The sequence below is a fragment of the Panulirus ornatus genome, chromosome 8, assembly GCF_036320965.1.
Source record: "Panulirus ornatus isolate Po-2019 chromosome 8, ASM3632096v1, whole genome shotgun sequence".
Lineage (NCBI taxonomy): Eukaryota > Metazoa > Arthropoda > Malacostraca > Decapoda > Palinuridae > Panulirus > Panulirus ornatus.
Window position 1 is genome coordinate 9,039,300 of NC_092231.1, and position 23,098 is coordinate 9,062,397.

The 23,098-nt window shown below is 38.7% G+C and overlaps 1 protein-coding gene across 1 annotated transcript in view; it reads left to right on the forward strand.

Annotated features, from left to right (window-relative positions):
* LOC139749670 (ATP-dependent translocase ABCB1-like) overlaps positions 1 to 23,098 on the forward strand; it is a 103,976-nt gene that overhangs the window by 37,770 nt on the left and 43,108 nt on the right. The window contains exons 9-16 of the mRNA XM_071663835.1: positions 1,937 to 2,123; positions 3,433 to 3,610; positions 5,505 to 5,677; positions 8,408 to 8,611; positions 11,573 to 11,743; positions 12,778 to 12,970; positions 19,504 to 19,694; positions 19,839 to 19,991. Of these exons, the coding sequence (XP_071519936.1) occupies positions 1,937 to 2,123; positions 3,433 to 3,610; positions 5,505 to 5,677; positions 8,408 to 8,611; positions 11,573 to 11,743; positions 12,778 to 12,970; positions 19,504 to 19,694; positions 19,839 to 19,991 (1,450 nt within the window). The remainder of the gene's footprint in view (positions 1 to 1,936; positions 2,124 to 3,432; positions 3,611 to 5,504; positions 5,678 to 8,407; positions 8,612 to 11,572; positions 11,744 to 12,777; positions 12,971 to 19,503; positions 19,695 to 19,838; positions 19,992 to 23,098) is intronic.

A 23,098-nucleotide genomic window follows, 5' to 3' on the forward strand; every position in this document is an offset into this window, starting at 1 on the left:
CAATTGCTCAAAATCTTTTTCACTCCATCCTTCCACCTCCAGTTTGGCCTCCCGCTTCTTGTTCCCTCCACCTCTGACACATATATCCTCTTTGTCAAACTTTCCTCACTCATTCTCTCCATATGTCCTAGCCATTTCAACACACCTCTGACACATATATCCTCTTTGTCAAACTTTCCTCACTCATTCTCTCCATATGTCCTAGCCATTTCAACACACCACCTTCTGCTATCTCAACCATACTCTTTATTTCCACACATCTCTCTTACCTTACTTGAATCTGCTGCGAAATCCACTCCCAGATATCCAAAACACTTCACTTCCTCCAATTTTTCCCCATTTAAACTTTTTTTTTTCTTTTTTTTTTTTTTGCTTTGTCGCTGTCTCCTGCGTTTGCGAGGTAGCGCAAGGAAACAGACGAAAGAAATGGCCCAACCCACCCCCATACACATGTATATACATACGTCCACACACGCAAATATACATACCTACACAGCTTTCCATGGTTTACCCCAGACGCTTCACATGCCTTGATTCAATCCACTGAAAGCACGTCAACCGCGGTATACCACATCGCTCCAATTCACTCTATTCCTTGCCCTCCTTTCACCCTCCTGCATGTTCAGGCCCCGATCACACAAAATCTTTTTCACTCCATCTTTCCACCTCCAATTTGGTCTCCCTCTTCTCCTCGTTCCCTCCACCTCCGACACATATATCCTCTTGGTCAATCTTTCCTCACTCATTCTCTCCATGTGCCCAAACCATTTCAAAACACCCTCTTCTGCTCTCTCAACCACGCTCTTTTTATTTCCACACATCTCTCTTACCCTTACGTTACTTACTCGATCAAACCACCTCACACCACACATTGTCCTCAAACATCTCATTTCCAGCACATCCATCCTCCTGCGCACCACTCTATCCATAGCCCACGCCTCGCAACCATACAACATTGTTGGAACCACTATTCCTTCAAACATACCCATTTTTGCTTTCCGAGATAATGTTCTCGACTTCCACACATTCTTCAAGGCTCCCAGGATTTTCGCCCCCTCCCCCACCCTATGATCCACTTCCGCTTCCATGGTTCCATCCGCTGCCAGATCCACTCCCAGATATCTAAAACGCTTCACTTCCTCCAGTTTTTCTCCATTCAAACTTATATCTTGGTCAACTTGTCCCTCAACCCCAATGAACCTAATAACCTTGCTTTTATTCACATTTATTCTCAACTTTCTCTTTTCACACACTTTTCCAAACTAGAGCTGTATCATCGGTGAACAACAACTGACTCACTTCCCAGACCCTCCCATCCCAACAGACTGAATACTCGCCCCTCTCTCCAAAACTCTTGCATTTACCTCCTTAACCACCCTATCCTTAAACAAATTATACAATCATAGGGACATCAATGACAAAGTTCACATCAAGGCTGGGTCTTAATTACGATATAAAGAGTTTGAAATGTGAAGAGGTTAATGGAAAGAGAAAAAGAGGAAACCATTGAAATATAAAGAAGTTAATGAAAGAGAAAAAGAGGAAACAAGGGAAAGTATTTACCAGTTTGGAGGAAATTAAACTGTCTCTTAAAATTTCATACGTAATTTTTTATTGTTTATCCCTCATAACTTAATTTTGTGTAATGCTCATAATCTTTATGTATTTGATGCCATCTTTCTATAAATTTATACCTTTAGAAGCTCATTGTAAGCACTTTCATTACTTGAAAACTTTTATATTACTTATGGATGTTCAATACCCAATTTATGTGCTCTGCAAAAAATGTTTGCTATAATCTCTTGCTGATCTTATATATGTTTTGATGTCTGTTAAACCATTAAGTAAATAGTATCTCATTTGTACTTTTTATCAGATATCACTTACCATTAAGAAAATGTTTTAATTATTTTGATATATATTTCTTATGCTGTAGGTATGAAGAAAATTTGGTCCATGCAAAAAAAGCTGGAGTGAAGCGAGGTCTGGTGACAGGTATTGGTTTGGGGCTAATGTGGCTCATCATCTATGCAGCATATTCTTTGGCTTTCTACTATGGAATAGGCCTTATTCTTGAATCTCGGCAAGGTAGAGGCTCCTATGATCCATCCAATCTCATCATTGTAAGTTGCATTTTATTTTTGATTGGATATGCCAAAAAATTAAGTTGAGAATAGAATACTTTGTGGTTTATTGGTGAATGCTGACATTTTTTAACCTTAACTAAGTAGGGTTCTAAGAAGTAATGTACCAAGTGTTGCATATTTCTGTATGCCCAAGAATAGCTCTTACATATCACTAGTACGCAAAGGTGGATCCAATAGTCCTATTGAGAGAATGACCAGGGTGTGATAAAATGGTTCAGGCAAAATTATGGAGCGGATGAGTGAAGAGAGACTGACAAAGAGGATCTGCTGTATGTGTTGTAAGTAAAGGAAGTAACTGGGATGGGAAGACTAAGAAAGTGATGGAAGAATGACTTAGATACGACTTTAGGGAGATGGGGCATGTATGCTCAGAAGAATGAAAAGTATGTGTTGTATAGAAAGAATTGAAGGAATGTGATGTATGGGGTTGATATTCTGTCATGGCACTGAATCAAGGCATTTGAAGCTGCTAAGGTACATCATGAAGCATTCTGTGGGGGATGTCTTTGGATGGTAGACTTTGATATCAAAACATTCTACTGTTACATAAAAGTTGGAGACATTATGTGTGCAAATCAGGCCGTTATTTCACTAACTTGTGAAGGCAGAAAAAAAATTTCTTGATACTCAAGTATTTCAAAATAATGGCATGCTCTTTTTCTTATCTCACAAAAGAGTACCTCTAAAGGATCCTTGAAAGTCAGGTAGGTGAAGAGAAAGATAGTTGGATGGGTTGATGTAGTGAATGAATTAATTAGGGCTGGAAATATTTTCAATGAAGATTCTGGATTAATTATACATGATTGGATGGAATTGAAGTACTTTGTTGACAGATAATCTTAGTGTGCAAAGCAAAAAGTAAGAAGTATTTGTTACTTTTGAAGCATGTGCTTGACTCGAATGCATAGGAAATATGCTGGGAATGCTTTTGAGTGACCTGAGAGATTGTATGCACTTGGTCCATCCTAATGAATTAGAAATGAAGTTAATGATAATTCATGTATAGGTATACATATATGATTACCCAGGACTTCTTTTTAAACTGCAGTCCAAGGCTGCACTATTTCTGGTCGTAGGGAAGTATAGACTTATTTGGAGGCATAAGTTCTGTGAAAAGACTCTACTTTCAACAATACAACTTGCCAAATGTGACTTTTCAATCACAGTGTACCCTCTTAGAAGCATAGCCCCGTAACACCAGCTAATTATGATAGATGCATATATAGATAAACAGATTAAAGAAATTTTGAATGTACCTTAGAAGTGATTTGCTCTCTAATTCCAGGTGTTCTTCAGTGTTTTGATGGGAGCAATGAATGTTGGTCAAGCAGCACCCTACTTGGAAGCCTTCAATGTTGCCAGAGGAGCAGCTGCTTCTATATTTGATATTGTCGAAAGGAAGTCAGCCATTGATCCTACAAGTTCAGATGGAGAGAGTCTTGCAACAGTAAAGGGAGTAATTGGTAAAGTTTGAGGATATAAATTCTTTTTTTCACACACACTCGCCATTTCCTGATGTAGCAAGGTAGCGCCAAGAACAAATGAAGAAAGGCCACATTCACTTAGTTCCATAATCTTGCTGTCATGTTTAATATATCAAAATTATAACCCTCTACTCATAATAAGCCCTATAGACCTTTCCATGGTTTTCCCCTTAGTCACTTCTTATGCCTTGGTTCAGTCGATTGATAGGACATCACCACCTGTTAACCATGTCTTTCCAATTCACTCTTTCTCGTCCACTAAAAAAAGATCATGGTGACACCACACATCCCCACCACATGTCAGCCTTCACTTGGAACCGCTCACTTTCCTCTTTTCCTGTGCATACGTATGCCTTCCACCCTTGATTAAAACTTTTCATTTTTTCTAGCAGCTTTCCTCCCACACCATATATTCTTAACCCCTTCCATGAGGCATCTCTATCAACCCTATCATGTGCTTCTTCCAGATCTGCAAATACTGTATACAGATAATTTTGTGTTTAAGTATTTCTTGCATACATTCTTTAAAGCAAACAACTAATCCACACATCCCCTACAACTTCTGACACCTCATTGTTCCTCCCCAGTCTGATGCTATGTACATACCCTCACCCTCTGTCACCATTCTCCCATACAACTTATCAGGTACAATCAACAAGCTTAAAACTCTGTAGTTTAAACACACCTTTATCCCCCTTTTGGCACTATGCATGCATTCCACAAATCCTAAGGCCCTCACATATACAGAAAATCCTAACTTGACTAATCAAGAACACAGTCAACCACTTTCTTCAGAAATTCAACTGCAGTACCATCCATTCCAGCCGTCTTGCCATATTTTATCTCATGCAAGGCTTTCACCACCACTTCTCTCCACCAAACTGCTCTCCATCACTCTCTCACTTCGCATACCACCTAACCAAGACCCCATATATCTGCCACCCTATTATCAGATGCATTTGGCAGTCTTTCAGAATACTCACTCTATCTCTTCCTTACCTCAACAGTACCTTTTACCCCTCACTGTTTTGCCCCCTCCACTAATTTTCCCATTTGTTCTCTTGTTTTCACACACTTCTGAAATTCTTCCAAAACCTCTTATTCTCCCTAAAGTTTACTCTCTTGCCTTCTTTTGCAACTCTTGCACCTTCTTTACCTTATCTTATATCTCTCCCCATCATTTGCACTCCTTCCCTCTAAGTACTGCCAATATACCTCTCCTTTCTCTTTCACTAGCAACCTCACTTTGTCATCCCACCACTCCCTACCCTTTGGAAGGATGGAATCGGGGCACAGAAGTGGTTAGGAGAAATCACAGAAAGGTTTGTGGGGTTGATTTTGAATAGGGGCTCTGGATTCAGTGCATTATGCATAACAGCAAGAGAGTGGATATGAGCATACAAGGCTATTCTTCATCTGTTCCTGGTGCTGTTTCTGCAATGCAAAAAGCAGCAAACAAGTATGAAAAATTTTGTAATTTGTGTTTTTAATTAGAAAACCCTAATCTAAAATGCCTTGAGTGAAAGGTACAGCTAGAGGGGTTTAGTCCTCCATGTAAAAAGATGTTCTGTAGAAGACTCCAAATATGAATGGGGATTTTCTGCATATATAAAATGCAAAATAGCATGAAATCCTCTTAGCCAAATGTATTTGCTCTTGTGATATTTTTCTCAACCATATAATGGAAATGACATGGAAGAATATGACAAATTAAGATACAAATTTTTTCTTGTCCCTCCTTAGGTGTATCAGTGCTTAGAACAAAGGAATTTCTTTTTTATGTGATGTTTATCAGTTATGCATTAAATGTTTGACAAAACTTTTTTTTCTAGAGTACTCTGTCATTTTATCAATATATTTATGGTGTTGACAGAGCTAGAGGATGTTCACTTCAACTACCCATCCCGACCAGATGTAAAAGTCTTGCAAGGTGTCTCTCTTAAGGTTGACTGCGGACAGACAATTGCTCTGGTGGGGTCATCTGGCTGTGGAAAGTCCACCTGTATCCAGCTAATACAACGCTTCTATGACCCCATTTCAGGAAATGTAAGTTTGTTCATAAGGATACTGGTACACATTTATACTCTGAAAGCTTTCTCTCATTTTTATTGAGGAATTTCATGCGTATTTTTTTTATGTATATGATTAACTTTGTGATCTCACACCTTTAAATCGGTTTGTAAAACACATTTCTAGCCATTTTTATGGGTTATAAAGGATTGCAGTCACAATTGGGACACCTATGTATCCCATGGTTTCTATCATCCATCGTTTTTGTGGAGATATCCTCTTCTTTTGTAAGGTTTTTGATTTCAAGGTACTTTATTCAAGAGGAACATTTCGTACTAGAAAGTATATGTTAAAGTATATTTTCCTGAATTAGTAGTATAGGATTTTGATAACCTGGTAACCACATATTAAGAGAAACAAGTTCTGCAATCAGATGCCATAATATCGAACCTCACACCCACCTTTGAGGATTACTAAGGACAAGTTTAATTAAAAAGTATCCCTGACATAGTATTATCTTTTTATTTTATTCAATTGTTAGAACAACATAATGCAGATTTTTTTAATACACCTGATTCCAAAGATCTCCTGAGGTTGGTGGATTTCATTAAAATAATGAGTCATTATTCACCTAGAAACTTATTTTCCTGCAAAAGTTTTGATATGAATATGAAAAGGTGGCTCTTCTAACTTTTAAACTGCATTGTTCCCTCCCATTTTCATATATATGTATAAGAGAAGAACCAGGTGAAATTTGAACAAATGATAAAGTGTATCAGTGCCTTCTTACAGAGGCCTGACAGGGAAAGAAATTATAAGCATGGAAAATAGTGAAGACTTGGAAATTACTATCAGTGTAAGACTTAGATTAAAGGCATATATTTATAAGAATCAAGCCAAATGATGAGTGGAATGATGATGATGAGAACTTCCACGAGAAACAGAAAGATAACGATAAAATTGATATTGTGGTATTGTGTTGCCATTAGTAAAACAGATGGAAATAAACAAATTAGAATACTGAAACATTTCATAAGTAAAGTTGATGGATGACCATATGAAGGGATCATTGCATGATGATTTTTACTAAGCAACTTTCGCATATAAGATTATTTGATTATTTTATTATAATTAATCGGTTTCCACGTCAGCGAGGTAGTGAAGGAAACAGATGAAGAATGGCCCAACCACTCATATACACACACACACGTATATATATATATATATATATATATATATATATATATATATATATTTTTTGCTTTGTCGCTGTCTCCCGCGTTTGTGAGGTATATATATATATATATATATATATATATATATATATATATATATATATACATACATAAGCACCCATACACGCACATATACATATCAATGTCTACATACATACACATACACAGACATATACATATATACACATGTACATATTCATTCTTGCTGCCTCCATCAATTCTCGTCACCACTCCACCACACAGAAATAGTATCCCCCCTTCAGTAAGGTAGCATCAGGAAATGACAGAAAGGCCACATTCATTCTAATTCAGTCTCTAGCTGTCATATGTGATGCACCAAAACCACAGCTCCCTTTTGACATCCAGGCCCCACAGACCTTTCCATGGTTTATCTCAGATGCTTCACATGCCCTGGTTCAATCCATTGACAGCACATTGAACCCAGTATACCACATTGTTCCAATTTACTCTATTCCTTGCATACCTTTCACCCTCCTGTATGTTCAGGCCCCTTATCGCTCAAAATGTTTTTCACTTCATCCTTCCACCTCCAATTTGATCTCCAACTTCTCCTTGTTCCCTCCACCTCTAACACATATATCCTATGTCAAACTTTCTTCTCTCACTCTCTCCATGTGTCCACACCATTTCAATACACCCTCTTCTGCTTTCTCAACCACACTCTTTTTATTACCACACATATCTCTTACCCTTTCATTACTTACTTGATCAAACCACCTTAAATCTGAAAGCTTTAGCAAGGAAGAAACAGAACTATCAAATCAGGTGTTATTCCCGGAAACATGCTAAAAGATATCAGACTAAGATACAGGAATATCCAGCAGAGAAACCTTAAAAGACTATTTAATGTAATTCCTTGAAAATTACAAAACATGCATGGAATGACCACAGAAACATTTACAACGTTAGACTCATAGCTGGTCACTCTTAGATGAACCCATAATGCATGCCTACCAAAGCAGTAGTTGCTGAAAGAAACAGCATTGTTTAGCAAGTATGACATACAGTGAGTGCCTTTTACTCATTTAGTCCCCTCTTGATATCTCTATAACTGTCGTCATATCTACTGTAGTCTGTGAGTCTCATCTGTGTCTGTCACTCCCATCTCAGATTGACACTCCCATTTCAGACTGTTAATTCCATCACAGTCTGTCACAGTTATATTAACCTTTGTCCCATCATGTTAAGGTTAGAAGAAGAAATTTATGATCTGTAATAAATACCTACTTGTACTGTCCAGGGAGGGAGATCTTTACTCAGGGGGCCTTACCTCTTGAACACTACTATCACACAGCCTCTTGAAGTTGTGTATGCTATCTACATTAATCATGTCATTGGTCATCTGTTCCATTCATCCACCCCTCAAATATTGTAAATGTACCTATTTCTTCTTTATTTACAAGTTTCTTACTTAATATCATGTTATGTCTTGAAATTAAGTAAGAAATTTGTAAATAACTTGTAATTGCAGTAATGTTCTTTACTTTGTATGAATTTTGTATATTTGCAGATACGTTTGGATGGAAAAGCATTACATAGCTTTAATCTGGGATGGTTGAGAGATCAAATTGGGGTTGTGGGCCAAGAACCAGTTCTCTTTGCTACCACCATTGCAGAAAATATCAGATATGGCCGTGATGGTGTGTCCATGGCGGATATACAAGCAGCAGCTAAAGAGGCAAATGCTCATAATTTCATTATGAAATTACCAAAGGTTTGTATCATAGGAGAGGCCAGTATGACGCTGTTGCTCAGTAAAGAACAATAGGTGTAGAAATAAGTGTAAGATTGTTAGATTCTGGAAAGTTTTTGATTTGTTGAGTGAAGTTTAGAAAAGTGTGTATAAAAAAATCAGTTACTACAAAATGTTACTAGCAATTAGAATTCCATCGACAGTTAGCATGTTGAAATTGGTAAGGTAATTGAATTACATGTGTTTTGAGTGGAATGGTACAGTAAAGGAAAATCAAAACTTGATTGATGTGATGGTTAAGGCCAAATATGTAGAAGTTCATATTCTTCCCTATTTTCATTCATGCTTGTTTGCCATCTCCCACATTAGGAAGGCACCAGGAACAAAAAAACTTCCTCAATTGCTTACATTCAATCTCCTCTAGATGTATAATGATCAAAACCACTGCTCTCTATCCATAACCAGGTCCTACAGATCTTTTTATGGTGTTCCCCAGCTGTTTCAGATGCCCTGGTTCAATCTGTTAACAGTACATTTCTTTCTGAATACCACATCATTCCAATTCATTCTAGCCCTAGCTTGCCTTTAACCTTCCTGCATGTTCAAGCCCCAAGCATCTTGAATTATTCACTCGAGCCTTCCATCTTTGAATTGATCATCCCCTCCTCCTTGTTCCCTCCTCTTCTGCCATATCTATATACTTTGTCAACCTATCCTTATTTGTACATTCCTTATGTTCAAACCCTCTTCAGCTTTCTCATCCATACACTTCATACAACCACACCTTTGTCTTACCCTTTCATTACCAGTTCAATCAGCCCTCTTTACCTACACAATCAGTCCTTCTCGCATCACATATTGTCCTCAAACATTTCGTTTCCAACACATTCACCCACTTCTGTACATTCTGGTCTGTATCCCACACCCCACATCCATATAACTCTCTCAGGACTGATATACCCATTTTCATTCACCCAAATATTCCCTTCTCTTTCCATACATTCCTCATTGCTTCCAGAATCTTACATATTTGTGACTAACCTTAGCTTCCATGGTTCTTTTGACTGCCATGTCCACTCTCATGTATCTAAAACATTTCACTTTTTCCAAGTTTTCTGCAGTCAGACTCACACCCCAACTAACCTGTCACTCTGGTCTGTTAAATGAAATAATCTTACATTTATTCACATTTACTCTTTGCTTTCTCCTTTTACACTCTTCCGTACTTAGACACCAGCCTCTGAAGCTCCTCACTTGAACATACCACCAATTGTGTGTCATCAGCAAACAACAACTGATTCCCCTCCCAGGTCCCACCAACCCAAACAGACTATGTACCTCCCTATCTCTCCACAATCCATGCACTCACCACCCCATCTATAAACAGAGTAAACAGCCATGGTGACATTACATACTCCTTTTGGAGACCCAGCTTTACCTGAAAAGTTCATATATGAATGAAAAAGAATATTAGGGAATAGATAACTGCCATTGTTTCTAAACCCTGGCATTTCTTAAATCTGTTAAGAGTTTAGCAGTAATACAAAATGTTCTTCCCTGTTCTTCCTTTATTGTCATAGTTTGCTCTTTTACAGGATAAGAACAGATGCTCTAGTCAGACCTATTTGTAAATCAGGGCTTCCATGTTCACATCCACATATGTGTGTAGTATTAGATAATGATAGATAAGTATAGACCACTGTGGTGTGGTGGTTAGTGTTGTTGAGCATGCCACATTCACAGGCCACCTGGGATCAAGCATATGGATTTAAAGCAATCAACCCAGCTGTTTATCCTCTACAGGGGTTAGTCTATAAATCAGGTACCTGCCTTAGGTTAGGGTGCATATATTTATTTAATATTTTAATTATACTTAATTGCCATTTCCTGCATCAGTGAGGTAGCATCAGGAAACAGATCAAGAATGGCTCATCCACTCATATACACATATGTATACATAAACACCCATATACTCACATATACATACATATCAACATACATAAATATACATACACATACTCAGACATATACATACACATAGACAGACATATACATATATACACATGCACACATTCATACTTGCAAGCCTTCATCCATTCCTGGTGGTATCCCACCCCACAGGAAACAGCTATCTCCAGCTTTAACAAGGTAGCACCAAGAAAGCAGACAAAAAAAGGCCACATTTGTTCACACTCAGTATCTAGCTCTTATATAATGCACCAAAACCACAGCTCCCTATCCACATCCAGGCCCCACAGACCTTTCCTTGGTTTACCCCAGACGTTTCACATACCCTGGTTCAGTCCATTGATAACACATCGACCCTGGTATACCACATCATTCCAATTCACTCTATTCCTTGCATACCTCTCACCCTCCTGTATGTTCAGGCCCCGATCACTCAAAATCTTTTTCACCACCCTCCTACCTCCAATTTGGTCTCCCACTTCTCCTTGTTCCCTCCACCTCTGACACATACATCCTCTTTATCGATCTTTCCTCTTCACTCTTAATGAAACCATTCTCCCTGACCCTCTCACTTTGCACACCACCCCGACCAAAGCACCCTATATCTGCCACTCTGACATCAAACACATTCAACATACCTTCAAAATCCTTCCCCCCATCTCCTTCTCACTTCATCACTAACTGTTATTACTTCCCCACTTGCCCCGTTCACCGATATTCCATTTGTTCTCTTGTCTTACGCATGTTATTTACCTCCTTCCAAAACATCTTTCTATTTTCCCAAAAGTTTAATGATACTCTCTCGCCTCAACTCTCATTTGTGACCCCAACTCTCATTTGCCCTCTTTTTCAACCCTTGAATAGGGCATTCAGTTGCCCATTCCATCCAAGCCTACATAAAAAAGATTTTCCCTTAAACTGTTTTGGCTGAGATGGCCAACCAGATTCCCAGTTTTTTCATTATTTCACATGCCATATAGATTTGAAATTTGATGTCATATTCTTTTCATACAGCAATATGAGACAAATGTTGGAGAGAGAGGAGCTCAAATGTCAGGAGGACAAAAGCAGCGCATTGCCATTGCTCGAGCACTTGTGCGTCAACCACATATTTTACTATTAGATGAGGCAACTTCAGCTTTAGATAACCAAAGTGAAGCAGTTGTCCAGCAAGCTCTTGACAAGGTCAGTACACAAACTCTGCATTTTTTTTTTCTAACCTGAAACAAAAGAGACTATAACATCCATATTGGCAGGTAGTCATTGGTAGGCAGCCAGTGACCAGGGAGTTGTATTACCAGTACTACCCGCCTTAGTGTCATGAGGGTTAGTGACATCTGCTTAGTGAGCCGGCACTTCAGTGGTTGTCAAGTTGCACTCTGACCCAGGTAGCTGTTTTTTTCTTTCAGCCCCACTGACATTGAACTACTGGCATTCTGTCCACAAATGTACAATCTCTTCTTATGCATAACACTTGACACCACTTAACTCGCATAGCTCATGCTTCGTTACTCTAGATTTTTATGCTTTGAGCACCATGTGCTAGCTCTGCCTTTTGTCAGAATGGTAGGAGCAGTAGGTAGAACATTTAGTCAGGATTATTAGGTAGAAACAATAGATAGCAGTAGGTGGGAGCATTAGATAGTACGGTAGTAATCAATAGAAACATTAGATAGGAGCCTCTGCAAACAATGCTCTAGAGCTAGAGTCGCCTTCTGGCTAAGAAGCAGCACTGGAGTTCTTTATTTATGGAGACTGTTGCCGTGGCCATCCCTTTGAGGGAGTTGCAATTGGAACAGTCATCAGAGATATAGATAGATAGATAAAACATCCATATTAAAGCTGCTCTTCATATGATAATTTGTCAACATCATGTAATGGTAATAAGGTAATGTATTGTTGGTAGCAAAATGAGTTATTGTCTGTTTATTGACTTGCACAATGAAAAGAATGTTAAATTAATGCTCATTAGCATAAAATATATAATTTTGACTCCTCAGCAGGGAATTGAATCCTTAGAATTGCTTCCTGATGGTGTGCATAAAACTGGTGATATAATCATGCTCTTTGCTTCTCCTTTTTTTCACCTTAAAGTGCCAAGGTGCTTTATAGGTGGTGGGGAAAATTTGCCTTTGTTTCTCTGTTAATCAGTTCTTTTGTTTGAACTTAGTCTGTAATGATACAAGGATTAATCATTTGTTCTTATATTCCTTTTGTAGGCTCGTCAAGGTCGCACAACAATTATTGTTGCCCACAGATTGTCAACCATCAAGAGTGCAGATAAGATTTTTGTATTTAACAAGGGGAAAATAGTTGAAGTTGGAACCCATGGTGAACTGATGAAATTGCAATCCTTATACTATAATTTGGTGACAGCACAAGTCACTCCTGCAGAACTACAAAACACAAATGGTGGGTGTTTACCATACACTAGATTAATCAGTAGCTCTAATTTTGGATCAGATATGCATTCATGTATAATATATTAGGAGATATAAAATTTTTTGTTAGTCCAATTTTGTTCATTTTGTTGCATCAGAAATCACACTACTGTAATTAATTCCTAGTTCATGGAGTTGTATATATTCTTTTGCTTTTCAATAGCTTTTTTCACCAGTATCTTAAAAGAATACTGAATTATCTGCTGCAGTGTGATTTATATTTCTCATGCTCTTTTTACTTCTTTGTAACTCAGATTCAGTTTGTCTCATTATCCCAGTCTGCATACAAAAGCAACATTTATGATGATGTAATTGTTCAAAAATAAACATAAAACAAGGGAACAAAAGAAGGTTCACCTCATATTTGAACTAAAGCTTTATGATTGAGTTTTATGTATACTATTACTACTAGTTCTCTGGAATATATAGTTTTAACTAATTATACACTGTGTAAGTTGGTCATATTTTGACAGATATTTAAAGTCAGGTGAGTGATGCAAGTTCATGTGAGCATGTAGTACAGGTTGAGTGTCCCTTATCCAAAATGCCTGGGACCAGAAGTGTTTCAGATTTTTTTATTCTTTCAGATTTTAGAGTATTTGCATGTACATAATGAGATATCTTGGGGATAAGACCCAAGTCTAAACACAAAATTCATTTATATTTCATATACACCTAATACACGTAGCCTGAAGGTGATATAATTTATACACTATTTTTAATGATTTTGCACATGAAACAAAGTTTGTGAAACACTGTTCTATCTATCTATCTATATATCTCTGATGCCTGTTCCAAATGGAACTCCCTGAAAGGGTTGGCCATGGCAATAGAGTCTCCATAACTAGTGAACTCCTGTGCCACTTCTTAACCTTTAGTGCTTCGTCTTTAATAGGCCACTGTAGCTCAGTGTTTGCTGAGGCTCCATCCTAATGATCCTACAGACTACTTATATATAATGCTCTTTCCAGTAACTTCTACATAATGCTCCTACCTACCACTTCTATCTTTTGCTCCTACCATTTTGCCAAAAGGCAGGGCTAGCATATAGTGCTCACCACAGGAAAATCTAGGGTTAAGAAGAATGAGCTGTTTGAGTTAAGTGGTGTCAAGTGTTATGTATGACATGGAGAGATTGTACGTTTGTGAACAGAATATGAGTAGTCCATGTGTTAGCAAGGCAGAAAGAAAAAGCAGCTACCACTAAGAGGAGCGCAACTTAACAACCACTGAAGTACTGACATATTAAGCAGATGTCACTAATCCTGCCAATACCCAGGCAAGTAGTCCTGGGAAGCTAAGGTGTCACAACCTCAGCTACCCATGTGGACAATCTGTGGTTGTTTGCCAACACCTTCACTCCTGACTGAATTTATATGCTACTGATAGGCAATCATTTTCTTACACTTATTTACACATAAATACTAAACAGTAAAAAATGTGGAATACCACTGATACAATGAAAAAATGTGTTTAGGGTAACTAAGCAGCACAGTCACATCAGCAGAATACCTGTATCACCCGTTCAACATTGATAACAACAAACAACTGCAGGTTTTCAGTTTCCACCGATGATGCTGTGTTTTGATTAAAAGTTTATGGTACACTGTATTTTATTTTTTAAGTTTTGATTGTGATATAATGCAAATAAACGTTTGATTTACGATGATTACAGGTAGCTGTAAATATAATGAAAACTGTGAGAAAATTTTCAAAGCAGTTATGTTGCTGATCATTTTACGCTCAAACATGGCATTTTAGGTAGAGATGAAATTCAGATTTCACATGAAAATAATGTTTTGCCCTAACCAAAAATAACTTGATATCTCCTTACAAAGTAAGATAAATGCAGCAAAAAATACGAGAACTACATATGACGTGAGAAACTTGAGGGGAAGGGTACTTGACTGTTGACATCATTGTGAAAAGGAACATAGATGTTAAGGGATCAGGAACTGGGTCCTCTAGGGATGCATAGGCATTCTGATGGATGGCTTCTTTAAATGTGTCCTCCAGATTCATCTGCCTCATTAACATTGGTTTTTATCTTAAAAGTCTCTCTTTGATTTTAATAAACTGACATGATTTCTGTTTTGTTATGAATGCATGTTGCTCTAGTCCTTTGATAAGTCCATCACACATTTTTACCATGTCGTCTATTGTCACTTTTTGTGCAGATTTAACATAATCATCTTCATTGTTTCTTTCAACATGATCACCTTGATTCAGAACCATTTCAACTGTTTCACTGTTAGTCAGTGAATGAGCAACTGGAATCTCGTTATTGATGTTAAAAACTTCTTCAGTATCCACTTCCTCCCACTTATTGATGGACTCTGGAGGCCTTTTTAACATTTTCAACAATATCTTTGTACCACAGAGCAGAGAATAAGCAAAAAGTACTGAGTAATTCATGTAGGTCTGGTGGTAACGATGTTTTGTACCAAACTAGCACCACGAGAGCATCAGAGCCCAGCATGGGCAAGTGAGGTCAGATGTGGAATTTTACACTTATAACTTCATGTCACCACTCAAAAAGTTTTGGATTTTTTGACTAGGCATGCTCAACCTGTATATGTATTTTGTGTTTTTTTCATGTCATGCATCCGTATATATGGAAGATTCAACTTATATCTAGAAGATTCAACTTCACATTCTTAATTCTCATTTCCTCGTAAACCAACATTTTTATATTCATTCTATCTTGCCATACCTCTCTTCCACTGTCTACATCTATGGTACTTCACACACTGGCAGTTTTTAGTGATACGCTCTTATTCTACCTCCACATCACCTTTGTCTCATATCTTACTGTCCCTTTCACACTTTCCTTGACAGCACAAAATGTTGATTACCTGCTATATCCAATTTTCCAAAAACTTATTAGTCTCACACTTGTCTATTTTTTTCCATTATATATGAACACGTTTGATTTTAAGTATGTTTTTGTAGTACTCATACCTGCTGATGCATTTAATCCAGAAAGTCTTCTATCTTTATATCTGATGCCTCTTCCCAACTGAAACTCGCTGAAGGGGGTGGCCATGGCAATAGTCTCCATAACTAGTGAACTCAAGTGCTGCTTCTTAGCCTAATGTTCCTACTGACTACTTCTAGCTAATTCTCCTGCATAATGTTCCTACCAATGACTATCTAGTGCTCTTGCCATTTTGCCAAAAGGTAGGGCTAGCTTATAGTGCTTACCGTAGGAAAATCTGGTTACAAATAATGAGTTGTGTGACGTTAGTGTTGTCAGGTGTTAGGTATGACAAAGTATGTTTCCTGACAGAATGTGAAGTGCCTGCTCACTTCACAGCCATCACTAACCATCCTGATACCATGGTAGGTAGTATTGGTAAGATATCTCCCTCTTCGTTGGCTGCCTACCAACTACTACTTACCTACCATAAAGTCTTTCAGAATAAGAATTCATTTCTAGCTCACCTGGTGAGATATTTTCATCTCTTTGTATCCAATGTCTGTAGTAATGCATTTGAAAACTTTGTAAAGTTTTGACATTTCAATAATTTCCAAGACCAGTGAGTCACTTGAACTGGAACTTGGTAGAAATGATCCATGTATGACCTTTTCTTAAATATCTTCATTACATGCTGGTTCACATCAAATATAGCTGCCACAAAGATGGTCACTGATTGCCTTAAATTTCAAAAGTCTCCATGTCAGAAACTACTCTTTAGGTTGAAAAAATATTCACTGAATTGATCAATGGGATGTCTTTTATTTAGTTTCTTGTTAAATGCACTCCTTAGGCACAACAGCCAAAGTCATGTTTCCTCATATATTATCATTATTTTATATTATCATACTTTGTCGCTGTCTCCCATGTTAGCGAGGTAGCGCAAAGAAACAGACGAAGGAATAGCCCAACCCACCCACATACACATGTATATACTTACACGTCCACACATGCACATATACATACCTATGCATTCCAACGTATACATATATACATACACAGACATACATATATACACATTTACATAATTCATACTTGCTGCCTTTATTCATTCCCATCGCCACCCCGCCACACATGAAGTGACACCTCCCTCCCCTGCACGCACGCAAGGTAGCGCTAGGAAAAGACAGCAAAAGCTACATTTGTTCACACTCGGTCTCTAGCTGTCATGTATAATACACCGAAACCACAGCTCGTTCCCTCCACCTTTGACACATATATCCTCTTTGTCAACCTTTCCTCACTCATTCTCTCCATGATACCAAACCATTTCAACACACCCTCCCTCTTCTGCTCTCTCAACCACAGTCTTTTTATAACCACAAATCTCTCTAATCCTTTCATTACTTACTCGATCAAACCACCTCACACCACACATTGTCCTCAGACATCTCATTTCCAACACATCCACCCTCTTCCGAACAACCCTATCTATAGCCCATGCCTCGCAACCATATAACATTGTTGGAACCACTCTTCCTTGAAACATACCCATTTTTTCTTTCCAAGATAATATTCTTGCCTTCCACACATTCTTCAATGCTCCCAGAACCTTTGCCCCCTCCCCCACCCTGTGACTCGCATCTGCTTCCAAGGTTCCATCCGCTGCCAAATACACTCCCAGATATCTAAAACACTTCCTCCAGTTTTTCCCCCATTACCTCCCAATTGACTTGTCCCTCAACCCTACTGTACCTAATAACCTTGCTCTTATTCACATTTACTCTCGGCTTTCTTCTTTCACACACTTTACCAAACTCAGTCACCAACTTCTGCAGTTTCTCACCTGAATCAGCCACCAGCACTGTATCATCAGCGAACAATAACTGACTCACTTCCCAAGCCCTCTCATCTACAACAGACTACATACTTGCCCCTCTCTCCAAAACTCTTGCATTCGCCTCCCTAACAACCCCGTCCATAAACAAATCAAACAACCATGGAGACATCACGCACCCGTGCTGCAGACTGACATTCACTGAGAACCAAATTTTTTTCCTCTTTTCCTACTCGTACATCCTCGATAAAAACTTTTCACTTTCTCGCAACTTGCCTCCCACACCATATACTCTTAATATATATGTTTATCAGCTACATACACTTCACCTCCTGATTCAGCAGCTTTTTGTTGCTCAGTAGTTGCACCATTACCCTGAGAATGAGCTTGTGTATCTTTCAAGTACTATTCTTACCTCTCCAGTTTATTGTTGAGTGATTTTGTGTGACTCACTCTGTTAGTTTAAGCTCTTTGTTCATGTAGTGACAAAAGCAGCTTAACATTGTTACAAAGTGTTACAATTATTGGATGAATTCTTAGTTTTATGATTTATTATTCTGACTTCTGTTCTAAAAGATTTTATGTGGTAGTTCAACCAAGTATGTACCCAGGATTTGGTGGTGGTGGTGATGGTGTTGGGATGGGGTGGGGGGTTGGGGACATGGATTTGCAATAATAAAGATGAACCATTTAAACAAGAGGTAACAATCATTTTGCCATGACTTCAGATAAACTGATGTTGAATACAGACTTTTTTTTTTCCGCTGTCTCCCGCATTTGCAAGGTAGCGCAAGGAAACAGACGAAAGAAATGGCCCAACCCACCCCCATACACATGTATATTCATACATCCACACATGCAAATATACATACATACACAGCTTTCCATGGTTTACCCCAGACGCTTCACATGCCCTGATTCAATCCACTGACAGCACGTCAACCCCGGTATACCGCATCGATCCAATTCACTCTATTCCTTGCCCTCCTTTCACCCTCCGGCATGTTCAGACCCTGATCACACAAAATCTTTTTCACTCCATCTTTCCACCTCCAATTTGGTCTCCCACTTCTCCTCGTTCCCTCCACCTCCGGCACATATATCCTCTTGGTCAATCTTTCCTCACTCATTCTCTCCATGTGCCCAAACCATTTCAAAACACCCTCTTCTGCTCTCTCAACCACGCTCTTTTTATTTCCACACATCTCTCTTACCCTTATGTTACTTACTCGATCAAACCACCTCACACCACACATTGTCCTCAAACATCTCATTTCCAGCTTATCCATCCTCCTGCGCACAACTCTATCCATAGCCCACGCCTCGCAACCATACAACATTGTTGGAACCACTATTCCTTCAAACATACCCATTTTTGCTTTCCGAGATAATGTTCTCGACTTCCACACATTCTTCAAGGCTCCCAGGATTTTCGCCCCCTCCCCCACCCTATGATCCACTTCCACTTCCATGGTTCCATCCGCTGCCAGATCCACTCCCAAATATCTAAAACACTTTACTTCCTCCAGTTTTTCTCCATTCAAACTTACCTCCCAATTGACTTACTGAGGAGAGTATGTGTAAGATATCATAAATCGCTGATTTGGTAGCAAGATAAGTGTTCTCCCTTAACAGAATTCTTCATATCCCAATTAGTACATTTGATCATTCCTTCCTTTTTTTCCACTCTTTGGAGATACCCATCATGATATAGTACTATGTGACATACTTTTGTTTCATTTCTAAACAGAAGATAAACAACTTCCATCATCAGAGCAATTGGAAGCCTGTGATACTGACAGTGTAGCTGAAATCACTCAAGATATCGTGGAGGATTTGACAAGCATGACTCCAGTTGCCTTGCAACACAGTCTTCCTTTGAGGCAGTCTCTGCAGCGACGAAGATCATCCTCTTCTAGGAACAAAAAAGAAAAAGATAAGGTTGGTGGAGGCATATACTAACTTTATTGATAGTGAATCTCTGAAAATTCAGATGGCAGTTGATAATATAGCAGTGAGTATTTTCTTCTAGTGAAGTTTTTATATTTCAGGATGATCTTCACTAGTAAGCTTTTCATATTTCAGGGTGACGATGACATTGCTCCTCCTGTTTCAACCTTCAAGATTCTGAAAATGAATGCCTCAGAATGGCCATATATTGTTTCGGGAGTGGTGGGAGCAGCTATTCAGGGAACATGTGTTCCACTCTATGCAGTCTTGTTTGGTGAAGTGTTAGGGGTAAGCTTATAATGACACACAATTGACATAAGATATATCAACAAGTCGCATTTTGTTTGGATCCTCCATACAGAAACTTTCTGTGGAGAGTTTCGTCAATGTGTGGTGATCTTTTGGCACAAAATGTGCAGAAACTGGTGAATGAATTGATGTGTGTAAAGTAATTTGTGGGTGCTGTGGAAAGACAGTGATTGTTTCAGAAAAAGTCATAATGGGAAATGTGTGTGATTGGACTGAAGATGCCAAATAGTTAGATGAGATCATTAATTTACTTGTGTAAAAGTAAAGTGAGTAAAACATTTGGTAAGAATTTACATCAAGGAATGGACTCTATCATGGTTAGCAAGGTACTATAGCTGTCTCTCCCATTGATAAAGCAATTCTCTTTGGTTCCCATTTCTCCTTTAACTCCACCTTTGATGATTCTTTAACACTCCTTCACCTCCAGGTGCTCCTCTTACTAATCCTAAGCCTCTCCCCGTAATCTTTTGTCAGTCTGTAGAAAAAGCACTTCTTTCTCTGGACACAAGCAAGGCTTATGGTCCTAATGGCATCCATCCCCATGTACTGAGTGTGCCTCTGAAATTGCACCTGTGCTTGCTCATCTGTTCTGTTTCTGCTTAAAAACCAAAACTTTTCCTTCTCCTTGGAAACATGTTTGGATACATCCCAACCCTAAGAAGGGTGACTGTTCTGATCCCTTTAACTATCATCCTATTGCTTTGACATTTACCACTTCCAGAGTCTGAATCCTTCCTCAGCTCCCATATCCTTAAACATCATGAAAATCACAGTCTTTTCTCTTATCACCAGTATGGCTTCCATTAGGCAAGATCCACTGGTGATAAGGCAAGATCCACTGGTGATATTCTTACCTACCTTACTGATGTCTGGTCATCATCTCTGAAAAATTTTGGTGAGTCATATGTAGTTGCCCTTGACATACCTGAGGCTTTTGACAGGGTGTGGCATTGGGTCTCATCTCCAAGCTCCCCTCTTTTGGCTTCCCTCCCTCACTTTGCTCCTTCACATCTAGCTTTCTCTGCAGCCAATCTATTTTTGTGCTTGTTGATGGATCAGCCTTCCCCCTTTTTCCCATCAACAGCAGTGTCCTTCAAGGTTCTGTCCTGTCCCCTACACTTTTTCTCCTTTCTTCAACAATTTCCTCTCCATAAATAATCAAGTGCACTCGTACGCAGACAACTCAACACTGCGTTCATCCGTATCCTTCAATTCTGCTCCTCTTCTCTCACTCTATCTGCATCTCATCTTGACACAGCTTCCTTAATGAACTCAGATTTGGACAGGATATCTTAGTGGGCTGCACAGAATCTTGTTAAGTTTAATTCCTCCAACACCCAATTTCTACCCATCTCTATCAAAAACTCACAACTCTGAAATCTCCTTTGACAGGTCTGTAATTCCAACTCTTGACTCGGTAAACATATTTGGTATTACTCTCACATCCACTCATTCTTGGAACCCCCACATTACAGGAATAGCTAAGTCTGCCTCCAACAATTGGATGTCCTGTTTAGATGGCGAAACTACTACTCTTCTGAACAGTTGCTCTGTTTATACAAGGTATTGATTCGTCCTTGTATGGAATACTGCTCTCACATTTGGGGTGGTTTTATATTTGCATCCTTACTCTATAGAGTCGAGTCAAAAGTAGTCCAACTTATAAAACTGTCCTAGACTAACTTCCAACCTTGACTCCCTTTTCCTTCTTGACAATGTTGGTTCACTTTCCCTCTTCTATAAGTATTATTTTGGGTTTTGCTCCCGAGAACTGGATGCCTGTGTGCCCCACCACTAGCTAGACCATGCAACTTGGCAATTGCTGCATTACGTGATTATTGTGTGGCCATCAGCAACTCAAGGGTGGGTTGTTTTGATACCTGCTTCTTTTTCTGCACATCGAAGCTTTGGAACTCTCAACCTTCTCATGTCTTTACCAATAACTACGACCTGACACATTTCAAAAGACAGGTCTTTCACATCCTCAAAAATTCTTAAATACTTTTCCTTGTCTTTTCTTTTTCCATTTCATAATTGTCTATATATGCTTGTCTATATATTTGAATTAAGGGTTATTGAATTCCTTTTAGGTGAAGAACAAGGTGGATAAGGGAAATGGAACAGATTTGTGGACCAGACTTTCATTTTAAGGCCGATAGTAGGGTAATTTCAAAAGAAAATTATAGACTATGCAGCATTTAACATTGTAAAAAGGTCACATGATAAAGTTAATAGAACTGTAGGAGCACATGACTGTGTGGTGAGCATGGAAGACTTGTAAATAATGTTCTGTCTGTCTAACCATATCTCTGATGCCTGTTCCTTTGAGAACTCCCTCATGAAGGTGACCACAGCAAAAGAGTCTCCATAATTGTTGACCTCCAGTGCCACTTTTTAGCCTTTAGTGCCACACTCTTAACAGGTTAATGGCAGAGGGCAAACTCTAGCACAGTGTTTTCAGAAGCTCCTACCTTATGTTCCTACCAACCACTTCTGCCTAATGTGTCTGCCTAATGTTCCAACCTACTGCCTCTACTGTAGGTAGTAGTTGGTAGGTAGCCAACAACTATGAAGTTATACTACCAGTACTACCCCCTGGGTATTGGGAAGGTTAGTGATGGCTGTGTAGTAAGCCAGCACATAAGTGGTTTTCAAGTTGCACTCCTCTGACTCTGATAGCTGTCTTTCTTTCTGCCTCAACCACATGTGGACTACTAGCATTCTGTCCTCTCACACAGTTCATTCTTCATAACTTTACATTTTCTCAAGTGAGTGCTATGTGTTAACCCTGCCTTTTGGCATAATGGTAGGTCTTTGCTGACATGTCAGTTATATTTTCTGCACTCATTCCATCCATCTTATTCTTGCATTTCGATGCCTTTTTTTACCATCACCTTAGTGAACATTTTAACTGTAGTTCATACCTTTGATGAATCTGCATAGGAGTGTTGGAGTGTTAATTAAGTGACTAGGTTAGTTTGATATCTTTTACCTTATTACACCACACACCTTTCTGCCTCATTTTTTTACCATCTATCTTCATGTGCTTGCCTTCACCTTTCAATTTTCACTTGATTTTTTTCATA